The 20,271-nt window shown below is 36.1% G+C and overlaps 1 protein-coding gene across 2 annotated transcripts in view; it reads right to left on the bottom strand.

Annotated features, from left to right (window-relative positions):
* LOC132113027 (CAP-Gly domain-containing linker protein 4-like) overlaps positions 1-15,991 on the bottom strand; it is a 55,972-nt gene extending 39,981 nt beyond the window's left edge. For both annotated transcript variants that reach the window (XM_059520816.1, XM_059520815.1), the window contains exons 1-6: positions 15,869-15,991; positions 6,043-6,189; positions 5,288-5,427; positions 3,608-3,701; positions 3,318-3,479; positions 3,090-3,208 (exon numbers count right to left, since the gene is read on the bottom strand). In XM_059520816.1, the coding sequence (XP_059376799.1) occupies positions 3,090-3,208; positions 3,318-3,479; positions 3,608-3,701; positions 5,288-5,427; positions 6,043-6,175 (648 nt within the window). In that variant the 5' untranslated portion in view covers positions 6,176-6,189; positions 15,869-15,991. The remainder of the gene's footprint in view (positions 1-3,089; positions 3,209-3,317; positions 3,480-3,607; positions 3,702-5,287; positions 5,428-6,042; positions 6,190-15,868) is intronic.
* Positions 15,992-20,271: the final 4,280 nt, after the last annotated feature.

The following is a 20,271-nucleotide window of genomic DNA, read 5'->3' on the forward strand; positions in this document are numbered from 1 at the left end:
TCAGTCAACTAATAGTTTAAATGAATGACTATTAGTTGATCAGAAAAATCTTTAGTCGAGGGCAGAACTAGTGTTCAGCAAAATCTAATTAAATAAAATCAAACTAAATCAAATCAAAACAGGTTAACATTTTTCAAGAAAATACTATAGTCTTTCCACTTAAAATTTTCACATTTAATTCAATGAGTTACTTCTAATATATTTGTAATTATTTGTGAAATTCACTAGCAATAAATGAAACAACACTCCTGCAATTATTATAATTTTTTTTCTTCTTCTACTAATACACCAACATTTGCATCAAAACTAGTATGCTAGCTATTAAGGCAGTAGACAGCAAGGAAGCTCACTAGGTTTTGGAAGGCAGCTTTTCTACAGGTGATTCTTTTCGCACAAAACTGCAAATTGTGTTTCTGCAATCAAAAACACACACTACCCGAACCTTCACTTAGATTTTTCTTTTAGCTGAATCACAGAAAAACTAAAGGGTTCCGACTTTGTTCGTCAGTCCAAAAAAATATCCAAGAGATGGATGATGTAGGTGCACACAGATGGGAGATATGCTGACTGTCGGTCTGAATGTCCTGACAAATATCACCCTTCTAACCTGTGCTTAGGTTATATCCCCGTCAGCTAGATTTAACATTGAACTGCATCCAAAATGATGCTGACTAAATGTTTATCACCATCATCGTGACAGGAGTTTGTTAGCATGGCACTACTCAGCATGCAAGCAGTTTGGAAAACTCCTTGGTAGAAAAGTCGATTGCTATGTCCTTAAAATATGGTAATTTATACAATAATCAGAGGTTTATATGCATTGCTCGTCCTCTAATCCATATGCCTGTACAGTAAATCATGCATAAATTCAAAAAGACATGCAAAGTAAAACCGCATACATGAACAAACACAAACAAAAACACATTGTGTCATCAAATGAGAGCATCTTCTGTCTGATGGGCTTGCTAATAATGAAACAATTCTCAGAAGATAAAGTTCATGAGGCTCAGTGTTGAAATGACCAACGCAAGCAAAAAAATATAGCAGCAGTATTTTTTACATAATTAGTGTGAAACGGCTCATTGCCTCCATCACTGCTTATGTCATACAGGAATTTGCACAATTAAGGTGATATTTGATTTTGCTCCTTTGGTATCGAAAAGCAAACAACAAAATGATATTTTCTGAAACTGAAGCTGACACTGCACCTTAAAAAAAATGTTCAGCCCATTTCCTTAGTGTACCTCATTTCCACTGCACAAGACTGCACCCTAGTGGTAATCAAAAGTATCTGCAGAGATATCAGTTAACTCCATTTCAGCATCATAATGATGTAGAGCTCCATGTCTGTCAGATGAAGGATGACTCACTGAGATGGTCATATAACTCCACTGGCAGGCGTATGAAATAATATCATAAGAGACAATGAAGATGAACAATCTATTTGAAATAGTCAAAAGGATCACTGTGCAGTGCAAAAAGATTTTTTAAAGGCCAGTGTAAAGCAAAACAGATGACAGTGAACAACAAGTTTGCTATTTTCCAAACTCTTTTCCCACATATTCTACCTTTGTTTCCTATTGTCAGTGTTGTTGCTTGGCAACAAGGCATATTTTTATGGCTAAACCTCCAGAAGCTGCTCCAGAAGGTTCTTCACAGACACGAAAGTCTGCCAAGCCTGTGGTTACGACGTTATCAGATGATTTGATGTTTGTTTCCCCGCACTGACGATATATCTATTAGAGTGTCGGCTGAGAAACAAAAAACCAAGCTAAAAAAAAAAACCCATCTCCTGACTGACGAGCAATGGACAGATGCCCAGAGAAAAACACTGGCAACAAACAAGCCTCACTACTGGCAGAGATAACGCGGGAAAAAAATTAAGGATGGAAAACTCTGGCAGAGAAGAAAAAACGGCAAAGGTTGAGCATGACGCCAGTTCCTATATTATGTTCTGGCAGCAGAGCTGATAAACCCTTTACATGCAAACAAACCTCTCTGACTAACGCCCTACTAAAAGGCCAGCTGAACTGAAATTCATACATTTTTACAAAAGTTTAAATAATATCAATAATTCAGTGACATCTGCTGTTTGTGAGGAGTATGACACCTAGCGGTGATGTTCTGTGAGTGTAAAATGAGTTCAGGGAGAGAAATGGCTAATTTACAGTTGTGTTGATGGGACAGACGTATATGGGAAAATAATAAAGCTGGCTGTGAATGTGCGTCAGCCTAACCCTGTGTGCTCACTTAATAAATCCATTTATCTATCAAACTATATACACAACCATCCATTTAAAAGAAAAATGTAGACATTTTTTTCCCCACAGTAGATACACCTTATTATATATTTTATATATATATATATATATATATATATATTATATGTTTTGTTTGTGAGAAAAAAATTACTTTTATAATGTGTATTATAAAAAAAAAAAAAAAAAATTATATATATATATATATACACACACACTTCCTCACACTATATGTTGAACATTTTAAAAACGTATAATAATAATAATAATAATAATAATAATAAATGTATATTACCAAATTACCAAATGTATTACCAAATATAAATTTTATAAAACATTGTCATTCTGAAATAATGTATAATAATAATAATAATAATAATAATAATAATAATAATAATAAATGTATATTACCAAATTACCAAATGTATTACCAAATATAAATTTTATAAAACATTGTCATTCTGAAATAATGTATAATAATAATAATAATAATAATAATAATAATAATAATAATAATAATATTATTAATAATATTATTATTATTATTATTATTATTAATAATAATAATAATATTATTGTTATTAATATATTATATAATAATTATAGTCACTGTTATTATCTAATGCACAATAGTTTTTTAATATTCTATTATTTCATCTTTTTCTTTTTATCTTCGAAACTGGTCTACTGGAGTAAAGTAAACTTGTGTAGTACTTCCAGTGTCACAGCTCCAAAATGAGCAAGTAGGTTTACAACAAATACTTGAACAACTAACAAAGAAACCTGGATTTCAATTTGCTTTGTTAAGTGGCCATAAAGAAAATGACAAACCCTAAAAGCGGGGTTGGCTCCCAGCTCCAGCAGACACTTCACTGCAGAGGTACACAGATTCGAGGCGGAGATGTGCAGCGCAGTGCCAAAGTCAAAATCACTGCAGGTCGCATCCACCTCTGAAACCCAACAGACCACATATGGACATCATCACGCAAGCACTTGAGTTTGCCATGAGATTCAAACTGCAATTTTGATTCCCACTGTCATTCCATTATCTCTCCTCACCTCCTGGCTGTGACGCCTGCAGAACCACACAGATGAGGGGAGGGACGTCGAAATATGCAGCGTAGTGGAGAGCGTTCATGTTCGTCCAACGGCTGCGCAAGGACGGCTCGGCTCCCAGAGACAACAGCTGACGGGCGAAACTGGCAGCACTCTCAGCGTCACCTGCAATCAGTTGTGACTGTCATATCAGTTCTTGTGCTTTGCTGGAGCAGTGATCTGTCCTTGAGATTTCTACTAAAGCAAACTATCACAAAGAAATTTGAATTTTCTTCAATTAAATACAAGCTCACCTATTCCTGGAGCCCCTGCCTTGCAGCAGTAGTGCAATAAAGTCATGTCAGTAAGACCATCTCTGTCATTGACACCACAGCCTCTTTTCAGAATCTACAGAACAAAGACAAACTCACTTCAGTACATAAATCAAGGACATTCAGCTGAAGATTTCATGCTGACAGAGACACACACACTAGTGATGCGCGGGTCGTCTCATAACCCGCGGGACGGGTTGGGGCGGGTTAAGAAATTGGCACTCTATTGCGGGGCGGGTCACCAAAAACTAAATAAATTTAAAAAGTGCGCGGAATTTAGTGGTGGAAATTTTTATTCTTTCAAGGATTCATTGATTTTCAGTTCGTTCACCAAAAAGATCACTAACACACACTGTCTGAAAAAAATTATATTCCAGTCAACAGAGCCTGACACTCAGGGTGGGGGAGTGTGTGGGTGTTTTTTATGACCGCTGCAAGAAAACATGAAATTAAAATTGACCCTGTTTAGATGTTAAATGTCCCTGGCCTTGTCACGCACAATTCATCAATGCATGCTTTTTATTTTATTTTTTCTGAAGAATAAGAAATATTTGTTTTCACAGTTTTTCATCAAAATGTAATTACATTCCTTTCATCTGAACATTTTTTCGGGAAAATTAAACATACCAAATAGATTTTTGCATTTTGGTGAATGGTTCTTGTTTTAATTAACATTGCTACAGTGTTGCCAGGGTGTTCTGAGTGTTACCTCAGCCCAAATCTTTCAGTTCTGTTCAAAACCTACAAAGCTGCTTTATGCAGACAACATAAAAAAGAGCTTGAAATCTATAGAAAAAATAAAATAAAATATTTGATCCAGTTTGTATGTGCTATGATTTTCTACACTCATTAGAGTAATGTACAACTGGGGCCATGAGTACAACAGGTGCATTTGATTTAATGTTCTCTTAAACCAGTAGATGCCCCAAAACTTTACTGCGGCCGTTTTCTAAACAAGCACATTACAATGCTCTTGAAAACTTGGCTGATTCTCAATGTGATCCCTGGCATATGTATGTATGTATGTATGTATGTATAGTTGACCAGTTGACTTCTCCATTAGTTGACATGAAATAGCACCTTATAGATAATCACCACATTTATAATAAAACCATTGTATTTAAAAAATATATTATACTAACCATAAAAAAACAATTTGTTGCTAAAGAAAAGCTGTATTAAATGATTACGAGATCTCCTTAATGCATGGTAATAATCTTTATTATTTTAATTAATTATTCTTAATGTATTTTTTAAATAAATACATTTTTCAATAAATACAGTATTATTAAAAAAAAAAAAACTTTACTGAAGTTATTGTTTTGAATCAGTATTAAACCAATTAAGAGGTAAAAGGCCTCCCTCACCACTATCTGAAATTTAATTGGTTCAAGTTTGTTTACATGTTTCAGGTAATGCTTGTTATTTTATTTAACATATTCATTTATTTATTTATTTTATAATAAGACTTTGGTCATCATTTTTATAGTATGCCAGATGATAATAAATAAATAAATAAATAAATAAATAAATAAATAAATAAATAAATAAACGTTGTTTAGAAAGTAAATGTATTTTTGGTTTCATTCAAATATACATCATTACATTTCACTACATGTCATCTTTAAAGACCATGAGATTGAGATTCAGAAGAACTCTGACCTCGTTGCCAATGACACTAATATTCCGCTGAACTTGGGGAACCCACTGTCTAAGAACAGCGAAGAGCTCGGGAACAGTGGTCTGTGGATCCAGCAGAACCTCCCGACACAGAGGATCATTTGGGTCAAAGAAAGAGAACTCTGCAAAACAGAACCATCAAATCTGTAAGATCTTTAAATGAACCTCGGAAACTAAAAAATCGGCAATGTTATCAATATAAATTTTTATTTAAAAACCTATTCATTTTGATTTATGCCTGCTGAGCATGCCAGAACACTATCACTCAAATTCAGTTAAACAGCTCAGTTTGAAGCGAATTAAAGTGAAGTATGAGAGTGAATGAGAAGCGAGTACAGAGTGGGAATGATGTATCAGTGCTGACAGGCAGAAAATTGGAAAAGATTTTCTGTGACCTTGTCAATACTTCACTTTTACAGCAGCTTAAGCAAAGTCCACTATTTAGGGTCTAACCCTTACTTCATAAATAAAGCTACACTTCAGAAAACAGCTAAATAAGTTGTTTGTTTATTGGCCAGGCTGCCTTCTGAAGAATTATTTTTTTAAAAAGCCATCGCTGTACAGCCGCAGACAGAATTTGATGAGATTAATAACCAGAGTGTCAGCATTTTTGGTGTGACCTACTTAAAAGCTTGCACGAGAACATTTTCACAGGAGCTTAATGTCAAGATGAAAGTGAAACAACATTTCATGTGAAACTCGATAAGTGTTGCACGTGTACAGACCCACACACTCACCACAGTCTGAAGGCATGGGTGCCGATGCCACCTGATGGATCACCGGTCTCTCAGAGTTACGGGAAATAATGCTGTACCGTCCCAGGACACAGTCTCCTTCTGAAGACTCCCTCAGCACATCCTCCTTGGTCATTTCCCCTTCACCACCTAAACACAAAAATCATTGATAGAAACATTAGAAAAAGGCTTAAAAAGCAATGGCAATGAAGAGTAAACACAAGTGTAGTTTACTTTGCTCCAACAATGCAGTGACATTAATACATGCTAGGCACAAATTAATCATAACTATAAGTTTGTGGTCAGTAGGATGATCTTGGTTACTTAAAGAGATTGAGAAAGATAGTTGTTTGTTGTGAAGAATATACGCAAGTGTGAATAGCAGAGTGTCTTTTTTTATTTTTTATAAAATGTCTAAGCGGAAACAATATGGCAAATGTATCAAATAACAATCATGAAACATGGCATAAGCATTAATATTGAATGGAGATTTTTCCATAACAGAATTTCCCCGGACCTTCTTTTCTCTGTAAATAAAGGGTGCACACTAATGTTGAAAAACACAATCACTAGTTAGCAGTCAGATGTCTGTATGCACAAAGTCACAGATCCCTAAACAAGACCAAATCTTCAGATGAAACTTTTTTTGTATAAGCATGTTTTAAATTTGAGCACGCTCCTCAAAACTACACAACGAGAAGCTGCAAAAAAACACAGACACAAGTACAAGACGCAAGACACAATGTACAAAATATGGTGACATAATTTTAATAATTTAAAAGTAAATATAATGGGCGATATATTGCGTCACCAAAAATTATTGAGATTATGTACATATATTGTGCAATAGGTCGATAAATTTATTATTGTGACAGGCCTACCAACACGGTCTTCATCGTCTTCAGTGATTATTTTTGTAAATGTTGATATACGTAATTAACTAAGATCAATTTGATTAATAAACATATATAATTAATTCCATTAAAATGAAAATTGTCAGGCCGGGTTATTAATAAAGCCATCAGCTGCTGAGCGCATCTCAATTTACAGACATCATTAGCCACAGTCTCATTCTGGGCCACAGCAATTACAAAGCTGCTTAGAATATCACACTCACACAGCTTTGGGTGTAATAAAAGGAAAAAAAAGGAAACACAAGAACAAGGAACGCTCAACACTCACCATTAAGGTAGTCTGACTGTCTGTTTTGCCTTTGCTCAATAACTGCCATTTTGGTAGTCTGTCCTTTAACAAACCTCAGCCAAGGAAAACTTTTCAAGATGTGTATCCCTGCGCTGTCTGGTTTAAACCCTGCCGTCACTGGCCACTTTCCATGGGGCTATTCAAGAAACACACCCTCCTGAAAGGATATGGTTACTCTTTGTGTGAAATAAATGTTCTTAGATTATTTACTAACTATGAGGAAGAATGGTCAATAGTTTTATAACGGATCAGTGAGGTCCAACAGTCATTCACTAATGTATGTTTATAGTCATAAAAATGTGGGGTATATTATGTTTTTCAAAAAGAACATACTAAAGTCACTGTGTACTTTAAGCCTGCCAGCGCACTAAAACACAAAGCTACACCCATGTGACTCATGATTTGAATGAGCTTTGCAGGTGGCACAGTAAGTACAAGTTGGCTGGTTCATTGATATATGCAAATAATAAAAAATACAAATAAAAAGCAATTAGTTTGCTATGAGTTTTTAATTTGTTTTGAGTTCAAAATTTAAGCTTGACAGATGAAATAAACTTCTATAAGAAGACGAAAGAAGAAGTTTGACTGCCATATATAAAAGCTAAATTTAAGTCCAGATTTAAGTCTAAAAATGTCAATTCTATCACCACTTAGGCTATTTAGTATTATGTTGTTGAGATGTTACAAAACAAATAAGCTTCCTTTGTGGAAGAAAACATGGAATTTTTACCAAACAAGAAAGTCAATGGATTTCATGAATGACTTTTAAAATATCTGACTTTGTGTTCTACAGCAGAAAGAATACATCTGTAACACACTGTCAATTATCCCAGAAAAGAATCTTGACTGCAGCAGCAAATAAAAACAACCTAAAGTGAAAGTTCAAAAAAATAAATTCTGATATCATTATTTATTTCAACCTTATGTTCTAAACTGATATGACTTTATTTTGTGGAAGACAAAATGTGAAAAAAAAAATCGTATTTACGGCATATCGACACCATATTCGCCAATACCCATATATTGGCGACAGACTTATATCGACTGATAAAATCTTTGGGCTCTAATTTCATTTATTTTTTGATGATAGTCAATGGGGTTAAATTATATTTCAACACTGCTGACTTTTAACCCTCTGGAGTCGATTAACGCGTATACACGTTATGAGTCATTTTCTCCTGATAACCCCGAAAATAACTTAATTACACTTTCAGTTTTGATCGTACAGATAAGAGAAATACATCAATCGAATCTGTAAAGGGTCTACTTTTTTGTAAACAGATATAATAACAACTAAACTTTGTGCATTTAAAAAAATAATGATAACAAACAAGGTGTGCTGTCTGCAGCCTTTGTCTGCGCTGATCTTCATTTACAAATGCGTCATTGAAATGAACTGTAACTCAGTGAATACTAAACGAAGAGACATGAGAGATATATCTATAGAAAGCCTGACATGTCTACTTTTAAACTAAACAAATGCTGCAGAAAACACATATTCTGTGATAAAATATTCCATATGAAAACAACGCGATGTCCGTTTTTCACATCTCCCTTCATTATCTTCTAATGCGACCATGCCCCCGCGCTGAACGCCCTATTCAGATTATAATGTTTCACTGAAGCGCGGCTTGAATACGCCCACACAACAGAAGACAACGCAGCAAGACTGTTCTTCAAGCTTTTGTATTTTACTGTTTGCTTTGCGATGAGAAGAATAATGCATAATTCACCCAAAAAATATGTGATGTTGTTGAGGATTTGAGATTTGGATTTCCTCAGAAAAAAAGAATGAAGCACTTTATTCAGCAAAGATCATAAAAGAGTAACTCTGTTTTTATTTATTTATATACTTTTACTATTGTTTTCACGTAACGTGTAAACATTTTACTAGTTAGACTAATTCCTGACTAAATGTATAATCAAGTGAAACATTATGAAGTTTCAATAACAATATACAATACTATACCATTCAAAAGCTTGATGTAAATAATATATTTCATTTAAATATATTAATAGCACAATAATGTACATACATGCTGCAGACATATTATTATAGCCCAGTTTGTGCTGATTACAATGAGATTAGACTTAGACCATTTAGATGTGTATAAGAAACTGAAAAAAGCACAAATGTCAGGGCATGACAAAACTTCTCCAGGCCCCAGAAACCCTTAGACTCCAGAGGGTTAAAATTTCTACTTTTGTGTTTCACAGAGGAAAGGAAGTTATACGGGTGTAAATGAGGAGTTAAAATATATATATATATATATATATATATATATATATATATATATATTAGGGGTGTCGCGATATACCGGTATTGGCGATAACCATGATATTCAAAGCAACAATTATAGATATCGTGTTAATTTAGTGCGTGATGATATACCGGTATTAGCAATAACCGCAATATTTAAAATGAACAGTTCTCTTAAGATAACACCACATGTAAATACTCCAGTGCCAGTACCTGGTTGAGCTCCCAGGTGGCAGTACTGTGCCTTAACGCTGACACTGTCACACAAGAAGGAGAGACAGCGCTCGCTGCTAGTGCTACTCAGAGGAGATCCGTGTTCATCAGAGTAAGTTGCCATTATTTTACTGGTCATATAATATAACATGGGAAACGTTATATTAACCTGTTAACAGCAATTTTCTGTGTTCATATATTTGATTAAAGGGTGATTAGTTTAATAAGTAACGCGTTTTCTTTACTCGTCTAGTTTTTGTATTTGCAATCAATACGGCCTGTGCGTAGTCACACTTTTTTTCTTTGTTCAAATCTGTTAACAGTTACACGATTAAAGCTGATCTTGCTGCATTAAACTCTATAAAATGTTAAGTTGGTCGCAGTGTCATGCACTGAATGCCTCATCTGCGATCATTCTTCAATTAGGTTCATTAGTTAACATTAGTTAATTACATAAGTTAACATATATAAATAACATTAATAATAAACAATATTTCCACAGCATTTATTAATCTTATTTCATGTTAATTTCAGCATTTACTAATGAATTATTAAAATCACAAGTTGTGTTTGTAAACATGAATGCACTGTGAACTTACATGAACAATTACTCAATTTTTATTAACATTAACAAAGATTAATAAATTGTGTAATGTATTGTTCGTTGTTCATTCATGTTAATACATTATTGTTAATAAATGACATCTTATTGTAAAGTGTTACCATTAATATTTATTCATCATACTGTTGAACTTGACAGTATTTTCTCTCTTGTTATTTTATAGGAGCTGCAAAGAAGACAGAGAAAGCCAGAGTCTTGTGCCCAGCATTTATCTGTATCAATATTATGTTCGTTGGGTGAAAAAGAAAAACTCAATAAACAAAATAAAAAATCATTTGACTTATCTTTTCCCCTCCAAGGTTTCTATAGATATCACGATATATCGATATCGTGAATTCTTATGGCCACAATAACCGTGATATGAAAAATCGAATATCGTGACAGCCCTAATATATATATATATATTAGGGGTGTAACGGTACATGTATTCGTACCAGACCATTTCGGTATAGGGCTTTCGGTAAGGTGCACGTGTATACCGAATGACCGAATGCAATATTTTGTATGCGGAACATACAGTCGTGTCCAAAAGTTTTGAGAATTACATAAATATTAGTTTTCAAAATGTTTGCTGCTAAACTGCTTTTAGATCTTTGTTTCAGTTGTTTCTGTGATGTACTGAAATATAATTACAAGCACTTCATACGTTTCAAAGGCTTTTATCGACAAATACATGACATTTATGCAAAGAGTCAGTATTTGCAGTGTTGGCCCTTCTTTTTCAGGACCTCTGCAATTCGACTGGGCATGCTCTCAATCAACTTCTGGGCCAAATCCTGACTGATAGCAACCCATTCTTTCATAATCACTTCTTGGAGTTTGTCAGAATTAGTGGGTTTTTGTTTGTCTACCCGCCTCTTGAGGATTGACCACAAGTTCTCAATGGGATTAAGATCTGGGGAGTTTCCAGGCCATGGACCCAAAATTTCAACATTCTGGTCCCCGAGCCACTTAGTTATCACTTTTGCCTTATGGCACGGTGCTCCATCGTGCTGGAAAATGCATTGTTCTTCACCAAACTGTTGTTGGATTGTTGGAAGAAGTTGCTGTTGGAGGGTGTTTTGGTACCATTCTTTGTTCATGGCTGTGTTTTTGGGCAGAATTGTGAGTGAGCCCACTCCCTTGGATGAGAAGAAACCCCACACATGAATGGTGTCAGGATGCTTTACTGTTGACATGACACAGGACGGATGGTGGCGCTCACCTTTTCTTCTCCGGACAAGCCTTTTTCCAGATGCCCCAAACAATCGGAAAGGGGCTTCATCGGAGAATATGACTTTGCCCCAGTCCTCAGCAGTCCATTCACTATACTTTCTGCAGAAGATCAATCTGTCCCTGATGTTTTTTTTGGAGAGAAGTGGCTTCTTTGCTGCCCTTCTTGACACCAGGCCATCTTCCAAAAGTCTTGGCCTCACTGTGCGTGCAGATGCGCTCACACCTGCCTGCTGCCATTCCTGAGCAAGCTCTGCACTGGTGGCACTCCGATCCCGCAGCTGAATCCTCTTTAGGAGACGATCCTGGCGCTTGCTGGACTTTCTTGGACGCCCTGAAGCCTTCTTTACAAGAATTGAACCTCTTTCCTTGAAGTTCTTGATGATCCTATAAATTGTTGATTTAGGTGCAATCTTAGTAGCCACAATATCCTTGCCTGTGAAGCCATTTTTATGCAACGCAATGATGGCTACACGCGTTTCTTTGCAGGTCACCATGGTTAACAATGGAAGAACAATGATCTCAAGCATCACCCTCCTTTTAACATGTCAAGTCTGCCATTCTAACCCAATCAGCCTGACATAATGATCTCCAGCCTTGTGCTCGTCAACATTCTCACCTGAGTTAACAAGATGATTACTGAAATGATCTCAGCACTTCCTTTAATGACAGCAATGAAATGCAGTGGAAAGGTTTTTTTGGGATTAAGTTAATTTTCATGGCAAAGAAGGACTATGCAATTCATCTGATCACTCATCATAACATTCTGGAGTATATGCAAATTGCTATTATAAAAACTTAAGCAGCAACTTTTTCAATTTCCAATATTTATGTAATTCTCAAAACTTTTGGCCACGACTGTAGGTACATTTTCGTCTTTCCAAATGAACATATTAAGTGGCGGAAGTCTCCGTGTTCAGCGCAAATCCCGCCCTGCAGCTGATTCTAAGGCCGGTGACACACTGGCTGCGTGGCGTGAACGTGACATTTCTGCTGCGTGTCAGTTGCGTGACGGCTGCTTCGCGTTTTCTGTGTCTTTACACACCAGAATCATGCCTGAGGCGGCGCTGGTGCGCTGCTGCTACTGTAGGTGACTTAGAGGGAGACCGCCGACAGACCAGGATCTTGTCTTCACGACAACAATATCTATACTAGGGCTGTGACGGTGGCAGATTTTTAACACCGCGGTAGTCATGGACCAACAACCGCCGGTGGCACGGTGTTTGAAAAGAAAAACCTAAATAATAATAAATAAATAAATATATAACATTAGTGTCAAAATTTGCTTGTTAACGAAGGCGATAATTTTTTTCCAGTTTAACGTAGGGGCAGGGATGGCCATTCACTGCGAAATAAACTAATATGCAAGCAGTGTCGTGGTCAGTTAATTCATGGAATTACCAAAAAAGGGTGATTAAAGCTGACTTAAACTGTGCATGCATGTAATATATTTTATATATATTATATACAGGATATATTTATATGTATGCACGTCTAGAAATCACTCATCTAACACATCCTATTTAACTCGTCAGTTCGTGTTTATTTGAGCACTTCTGTCAGTGAACGCCGCCTACAAAACACTAAAATAAATATCAAAGAAATAATGCTTATTTAGGCTACAAGAAAGTAGCCTAAATAAGAAAGTTAAATACACCCTGTCTAACGGACGCGAGCGACGCAGTGCGACAAAATACTCATTATAATCAGTGATGATACACTGGATGCAGCACAACACGACATGATAAATCCCCCGTCCGGTCTGTGAGGTACTGACACGGAGTTCAAATGTCCTGTATAAACACTAGACAGACAAAACCTGTCGCAACGCGGTTGTGTTGCGTCCGGTTAACTTTTCCGCCACCAAGCAAGCTCAGTAGCTAACTCCTCATCTGCACGCGCTCTCTTTGAAATAGCAATCCGTTGGCATATTTCTTGCTACCATCTTTTATTTATCGCTGTCTCGTTTGTATTTGGCCAGTTTGGAGAAAGCCTCACCAAACCTGACCAGCCAGCGTTTGCGATCACGAGAACTTGTGCAAACGCTGATGGGTGACATGAATGAAGATGACTCCAGATCGGTGATGTGGTATTTGCTTTCCCAACAAGATCCATCGCCCAACACTAAACTAATTTGCTGAATGCATAAACTGTATTTTCCTGCGCTCAAATCTTCCAATCTAAAGGAAACGCTATGTTTGAGGTAATTTGTTAATTACCATAGACTTAGAATTTGCAACTATTAGAGTTATTACACTTATATACAAAACTTTGTATTATGCTTGCTATAGAGTTTGTGACGTCACGTGCACTACCGCGGGTGGCAGTAGACAACCGCGGTAGCAACCGACCACCGCGGTGACACGGTTGTCATTGCAACCGTCACAGCCCTAATCTATACTTCATGTTGAGCATAAATATAAAGCCTACTGATAAAGGACATCGTCAACAGTATTGACGGCAAAATAGAATATGTTTGACAGGTGCAATATGCCAGTGTGTCACCGGCCTTAGGTTTTCAAAAGGAATCACGCAAGTGTGAACATCACTACAACTAGGGAAAAAAAAAAAAAAAAAAAACTATTGTAATTCAAACGCAGCTCTTACACTTTGGAAAAGTTATATGTATATTTTTTTTTTAAATATGAGCATGCCTAGAAGCTGGGATTGTTAATGCTGCACTGTAATCATAGTTATTTATTTATATTTTTCATTATATTTTATAATATGATATTGGTTTGAGACTTGAAGTGGAGAACTTTGCAGCAGTATTTTATTTCTTATTCTTTTTTATTTTATATATATTTTATTAAAAAGTATTTAAAAAAAAGTGTAAACAAATTGTTAAAAAAAGTTTATAGTTATAAACAACATGCAGTTTAATGTTTGCATTTCTTTCCCTTACTGTACCGAAAATGAACCGAACCGTGACTTTAAAACCGAGGTACGTACCGAACCGTGATTTTTGCGTACCGTTACACCCCTAATATATATATATATTAGGGGTGTAACGGTACGCAAAAATCACGGTTCGGTACGTACCTCAAAATAAACATTCATAACTAAGCAGACTTCACAACCCATCCACCAATATAATGCATGCACACAAACACACACATATACATACATACATCATTACCTTTACATGGCAACCACTAATAACCAAGAATATTTGGCAATTATGTTCATTATAAGCAAACAACACTCGCAGCGCATGCACAGCAAAAACACCCTAAAATGAGTGAATATTCTTCTAAAAGATCAGAGGTTTTAAAAGCAAAGACAGAAGCATAATAGTGAGCAGACTACTAAATGAGTAACAGAAAAGGTAAGACATGACAATACTGAAGTACAAAACCTGACTACACAAAGACAGGATTTAAGTTACATATTACATTTGTTACATAAAAGACATTTATATGTATTGAGAGCACTTTTTGTGACTAGTGCCTTTGTTGCTTTGTTAGTCAGGTCAGCTGGGCCACTCTACTAAACTTGAACAATACAAGTTTTGGGAAAAGGACACAAAGATGATTCCAAATGAAACACAGAATGTTCCCACAATGTAACATAGCTATAACATTCTAGAAATGTTGCTTTTAGATTGTATTTTTACAAGTATAAAATAACGATGTTACAGTGGGGTAAAACTAATAGAGAGAACATTCTCTGATGGATATTTTTGGTTGTATGTATTTAACGTTATGTATGTATGCTATCATTATATTATTTCATAGAAAAATAACGATTAAAAGGTACGTCATGGGCATTTTAGCCAGTCACTAAGCAACTATATTACATTTTCTTCTTCCTTTTTAAACACAAACCTGTCATGATAATACCATGGTAAGTCCATGATACTCTGTAAATTTAGCAACGCATCTTTCTTTTCTTCACTTTCGACATCACTTGCAACATGCAACTTCCACTTAGAGAGTACTTTTGTAAGGTTTATTTTTACAAGATGTGATGTTTGTTGCCAAAACTAACGTACTGCTTATGTTTCCGGCTGACCAAAACACCTTTCAAGTAACGTTAACATTAATACCATATTACATAACACACATATGCTTTATATGCCGTGGATCAGCATAGCACCAGTCCAGTTTAGACTGTTATCACAAAGACTGCATAATTGCATGTATTTGCCCCGCACGATTATGTTCGTTTACTAAACAGAACATCTCTAGAGTTATCCAAATACTGCAACAGCTTGCTTGTTGAAGGGCCATGCATTATTTCATGAATCGATTGCATTAAATGCACATCAAATACATGCATTAGAAAGTCGAAATATTCTGACAACAGCGTCTAAATACCTGTCTCTTTATGAAATAGAAAACCGCAGTTTCTCTATTTGGATCGTCGGCTTCGTGATTTTATCTTCTGGTTTCAGCGCCTTCGACATGGTCAGATTCACTTCCGACATCGTGACGTAATACACGCGTCACTCAGCGCAGGGGAAGGTTAAAAATCCTCGTTAATAGATCTGTAACGTTTCTATAATAATAATAATAATAATAATAATAATAATAATAATAATAATAATAATCGCTTTGGATAAAAACAATGACTTAATGTAAGTGATAAGAATAATAAGAATAATACTATATTTTATACTACACGTTTATTGATCACCCAATGTAAAACTAAGACAATTTAGATGTGAATTGTATTACAACTCCTTTCCAATGATTACTCAGACTGTTATTATTATAGAGATCGTTAAAATAAAACATTTAAAAATATATAAGATTAAAAAAAAATTGAAAATAGAGATGCACTGTTATATATACTAAACCGTTGACTGAACATAAGAAAATTTAAATGCTAAAAAAGTTATAAAGTTATTTAGCTAAAATACATTTTATTTATTTATTAATGGTATTATGCACATTAGCAACACTGATTCATTGTTATAGCTTTTACTGTCATTCAGCTCTTAAAATGCAGCGACAAGTGCAGACATGTGCAACATTTGTAAACATGCATTTATACTGAGAGATCTTTAAGTGCTATCTGTTATTCAGTTTTCTGACAGGCTGCATCTTCTAGAAGGTTTTCGTGATGATGAGGATGGAGTGTGTTTTCCTGACACTGCTCATTGAATGGTTGTTAGAAAAGTGCTTGAGATTGACAGTCTTAACCACCCATTGCAAAGTCAGACAGAAGAAGTGCAGTTCTATCACCAGGCACTGATGCAGCATGTCAGGATACTCTCAGTGGAATGCTTACAGTGTTCAAATTGTTGCAAAAATGCCCCTGTATGAGTTTTTGTCTCATATTTATACAATATGATAAGCAATATTACACTAGCAGTGAGAGAAATAGCCCATCACACATTGCTTTTGTCATGAAAATCAGGAGTGCAAATCAGAGACTGTATAAGGTGCAAATGTGATTTTATAGTAAATAAGCAGTTAATATTGTGTTATATTTTAACCCTGGAGAACCCAAGAACCTTTTTCTTCTTTGGAAAATTATGAACTATGCATTAAATTACTGCTACAAGTTCACTGAACACCAAAATGTCCACTTTTTCAATTTTAACCCTTTATTCCCTAATTTAGGATTAGGGCCAATTTTGACCCATTGGGCTTTCATTTCAAAGAATCACAATAAACTTCACTTTCCCAGTACTGACGTACTCCAAACATTTGAACTAATCCCATCCTGAGATACATTCCTAGAACTTGTTCTATCTCCTTTACTGAAGTGTCTACACATTTCCCATGCTTTTGAACACTGTATTGATTCCAACATATCAAGGGGAACAAAGCGTCGAAAGTAAACCAGTGACGTGTCTGTCGCGGCATCCTGGTACGACTCAATCTGTTCACCTTGAAAGTTCACATCAGGCAACTCAAAGCCTTTCTATGCCAACTGTAAGTTTTTGCGGCACGATTTGGCTCCATCTGTGGGCTAGCAGTCTCGGCAAATGGCACATCTTCATCAATGGACAAGTCATTGGACGAGTCACTGTCTTGGGCAGAAGATTCAGCACCATCACTTTCATGCAGTTGAAACAATTCATCAGAATCGCTATCGCTGTCCAATTCAGGGCCAACGTCACTATCATCAGCTTCAAGTTGCTCCAATACCTGTCTTACCCCCAATTTCCACCAGATGCGTAACGGCTCCGCTGCGTGACAGCTCCGTGTTCCGTCGTCCGTCAATACCCACCAGGTCCGTATTTGTTGCGTAACGGCTGCGGTCATGACTGACAGCTGACGTCACGATGCCCCATGTAATCTCGCGAATTCTGGTGTGATCGCGCGATATGTAGTTTCTATAAACAGAACTACCAAACCAGGAACAGTTTTCCATCCGAAGGAGTATAGGATAGAACTCTTTTCTTTTCTCTTTTAATTTCTTCATGCATTGTGTCAACGGGGTTAAAACTTCAACAAGCCTGTCTCCGCCCATTATGACGTTTTCAAGGTGTAGTGTAGGGAAATATGAGCGCGGTGTATTTTATTTTGAAAATTAAACGGATCTTTTATTTTGTTTCTGGCTGTTCTGTTTTGTCACTCGACTTCCTGTCCTGCGTACTCTGCCCTGTAGTGCTGCGGAGCGCTCCGGCATCCGGCAAAAATAGAAGCTCTGCGTATCTGGGCCGGAGGGCTGCGGATCGCCGGACTCGGAACGCAGCCGTTACGCATCTGGTGGAAATTGGGGGTTAGAGTGATCTTTCTCGGTTGCTTTCCCTGTCCTGAAAAGGGAGCGGCCATACTCCATGAAAAGATATACAACTTTATTAGTCTCTGGCCCTGTACTACTGAGGTTACTTATTAAAATATATTATACAAATGAAATTATTTCAAGGCTTTAGCCAAAAACAGGACTGTCACCATTCTCCATCAAAGTCACTCAAAGAACCAAAGGGTCATTTTTGACCCGACATTTTTTTTAACCCATACACCCAGAGGGTCATTTTTGGCCCATCGTTTTTTGAACTAGGTCAGAGTCGCTAATTTATCCAAAAACAATATAAAACTTACTTCTAGGCATTCTGCAAGCTAATACTAAATAGATTAACAAAAAATACAAAATTTTACCAGCCGTTGGTTTGCTGAGAAGACGATTTTGTTTTGGAAGGTTTCCAGCTCAACAAAACAGCATGTGGTCAGCCATCTTGTTACTACCACTCTGGCACTTGTGAGTTCAATATTGATCCACTAGGTGTCTCTATGCAGGGGTCAGAAGTGGCACTCTGGGCTTTTGAAGTTAAATTTGACAATTTTTTTTTGTTTGTTCATTTTTGGTAGCAGCAATTAACAGCGGCTAAATTTGACCCCGTGGGTTCTCCAGGGTTAAAAACAATATTGTGTGTTTTTATTCTATTTTGCCAACAAAAAATATTACCTATAACACCATGGCATAACTGTTGTGCATCTATGAGCAACACAGCAGTATTTACTACTGTTTAGTTTCTAAATGAATCCGCGTTTTGAATGAATCGTGTGAACCAATGATTCAATGGCCCATTCATAAAGTCTGCCGTTTACTTTATTCCTGAATGAAACAGCCATTTGAATGAAGACATTTACCGGCACCTGCTGGTTTAGTTTCAAGAGTATGATTTAATGTATTAAAATAATATATAAAAACATTAAAGGGATAGTTCACCAAAAATAAATAAATACATTCTATCATCATTTACTCACCCTCATTGTTTCAAGCCTGAATGACTTACTTTAATTTGCACAGCATAAATTAAGGTATTTTGAAGACTGTTGGTAACTAAGCTGTTTAGGTTACCAGTGACTTTCATTTCATGAACAAAAATTTCATTCATTCATTTTATTTCATTCATTTATACAGCACAAATAAACACAACAGGAGTTGACCACTGTGCTTTACAGACATGTACTTAGACATGTTCAAGAATCAGCTATAAACAAATCTCCTCCATCTTTATTTGACACTCTATCTCTAGCACTCTCTATTGCCTGTAACACTAGCAAGCTCTATTATTTTTCTATTATATATATTGCTACATGTGCTGAATTAAGCTTACTTAGACTTGTTATAGCACTTACATATCATTGTTCTTTTGTTGATTTTGATTGCTTCCATTGTCCTCATTTGTAAGTTGCTTTGGATAGACTGGTTATACTGAGCAACACTGTAATAAAATACGGTGTAACAAGATGGTCAAAATTGAAGACAGCAATCAAAACTTAATTTTAAGTATTACAGTTTTATTGAAAAACCAGGGAACCTAGAATTATTATTATTTTTGGGGTGTTATGGGGTATGCAGGACCCAAACAACCCCCTCCCCCACCATTTGTTTTTTTCTTCAGTAAGCGTGAGGTGAAGGTTTCTGGATGGTTTTGAGGAGTTGTGCACTGTAAGAAACACAGACCTGAGCACTGATTGCACTACTGATGAATCGAGTGTGGGTGGGCTGAGACCTTCCAAGTAAATAAACATCTCCTCTGCCTTTTTTCACATAGAGACACATTTGTAAGTTGTTCCAATTTATCCCTGCATGCCATGGTTTTTGACTCAAAGGCCACGCACTGTCAAAAACACTATTTGGAGGCCTTTTCATCCTCATCCAGTTGCATAAGTGTTCCTTTGAGAGTATCCTGACATGAAGTAAAAGGTGAAGTATCAATGATAAAAAAGGAGCAGAGTTTCAGTGCTCAGACTTCATCTGACCAGCACAAATCCAACAAATGTTATTATACCACAAGCAATAGAAAAGTAAAATT

The sequence above is a fragment of the Carassius carassius genome, chromosome 32, assembly GCF_963082965.1.
Source record: "Carassius carassius chromosome 32, fCarCar2.1, whole genome shotgun sequence".
Taxonomy (NCBI): Eukaryota; Metazoa; Chordata; class Actinopteri; order Cypriniformes; family Cyprinidae; genus Carassius; species Carassius carassius.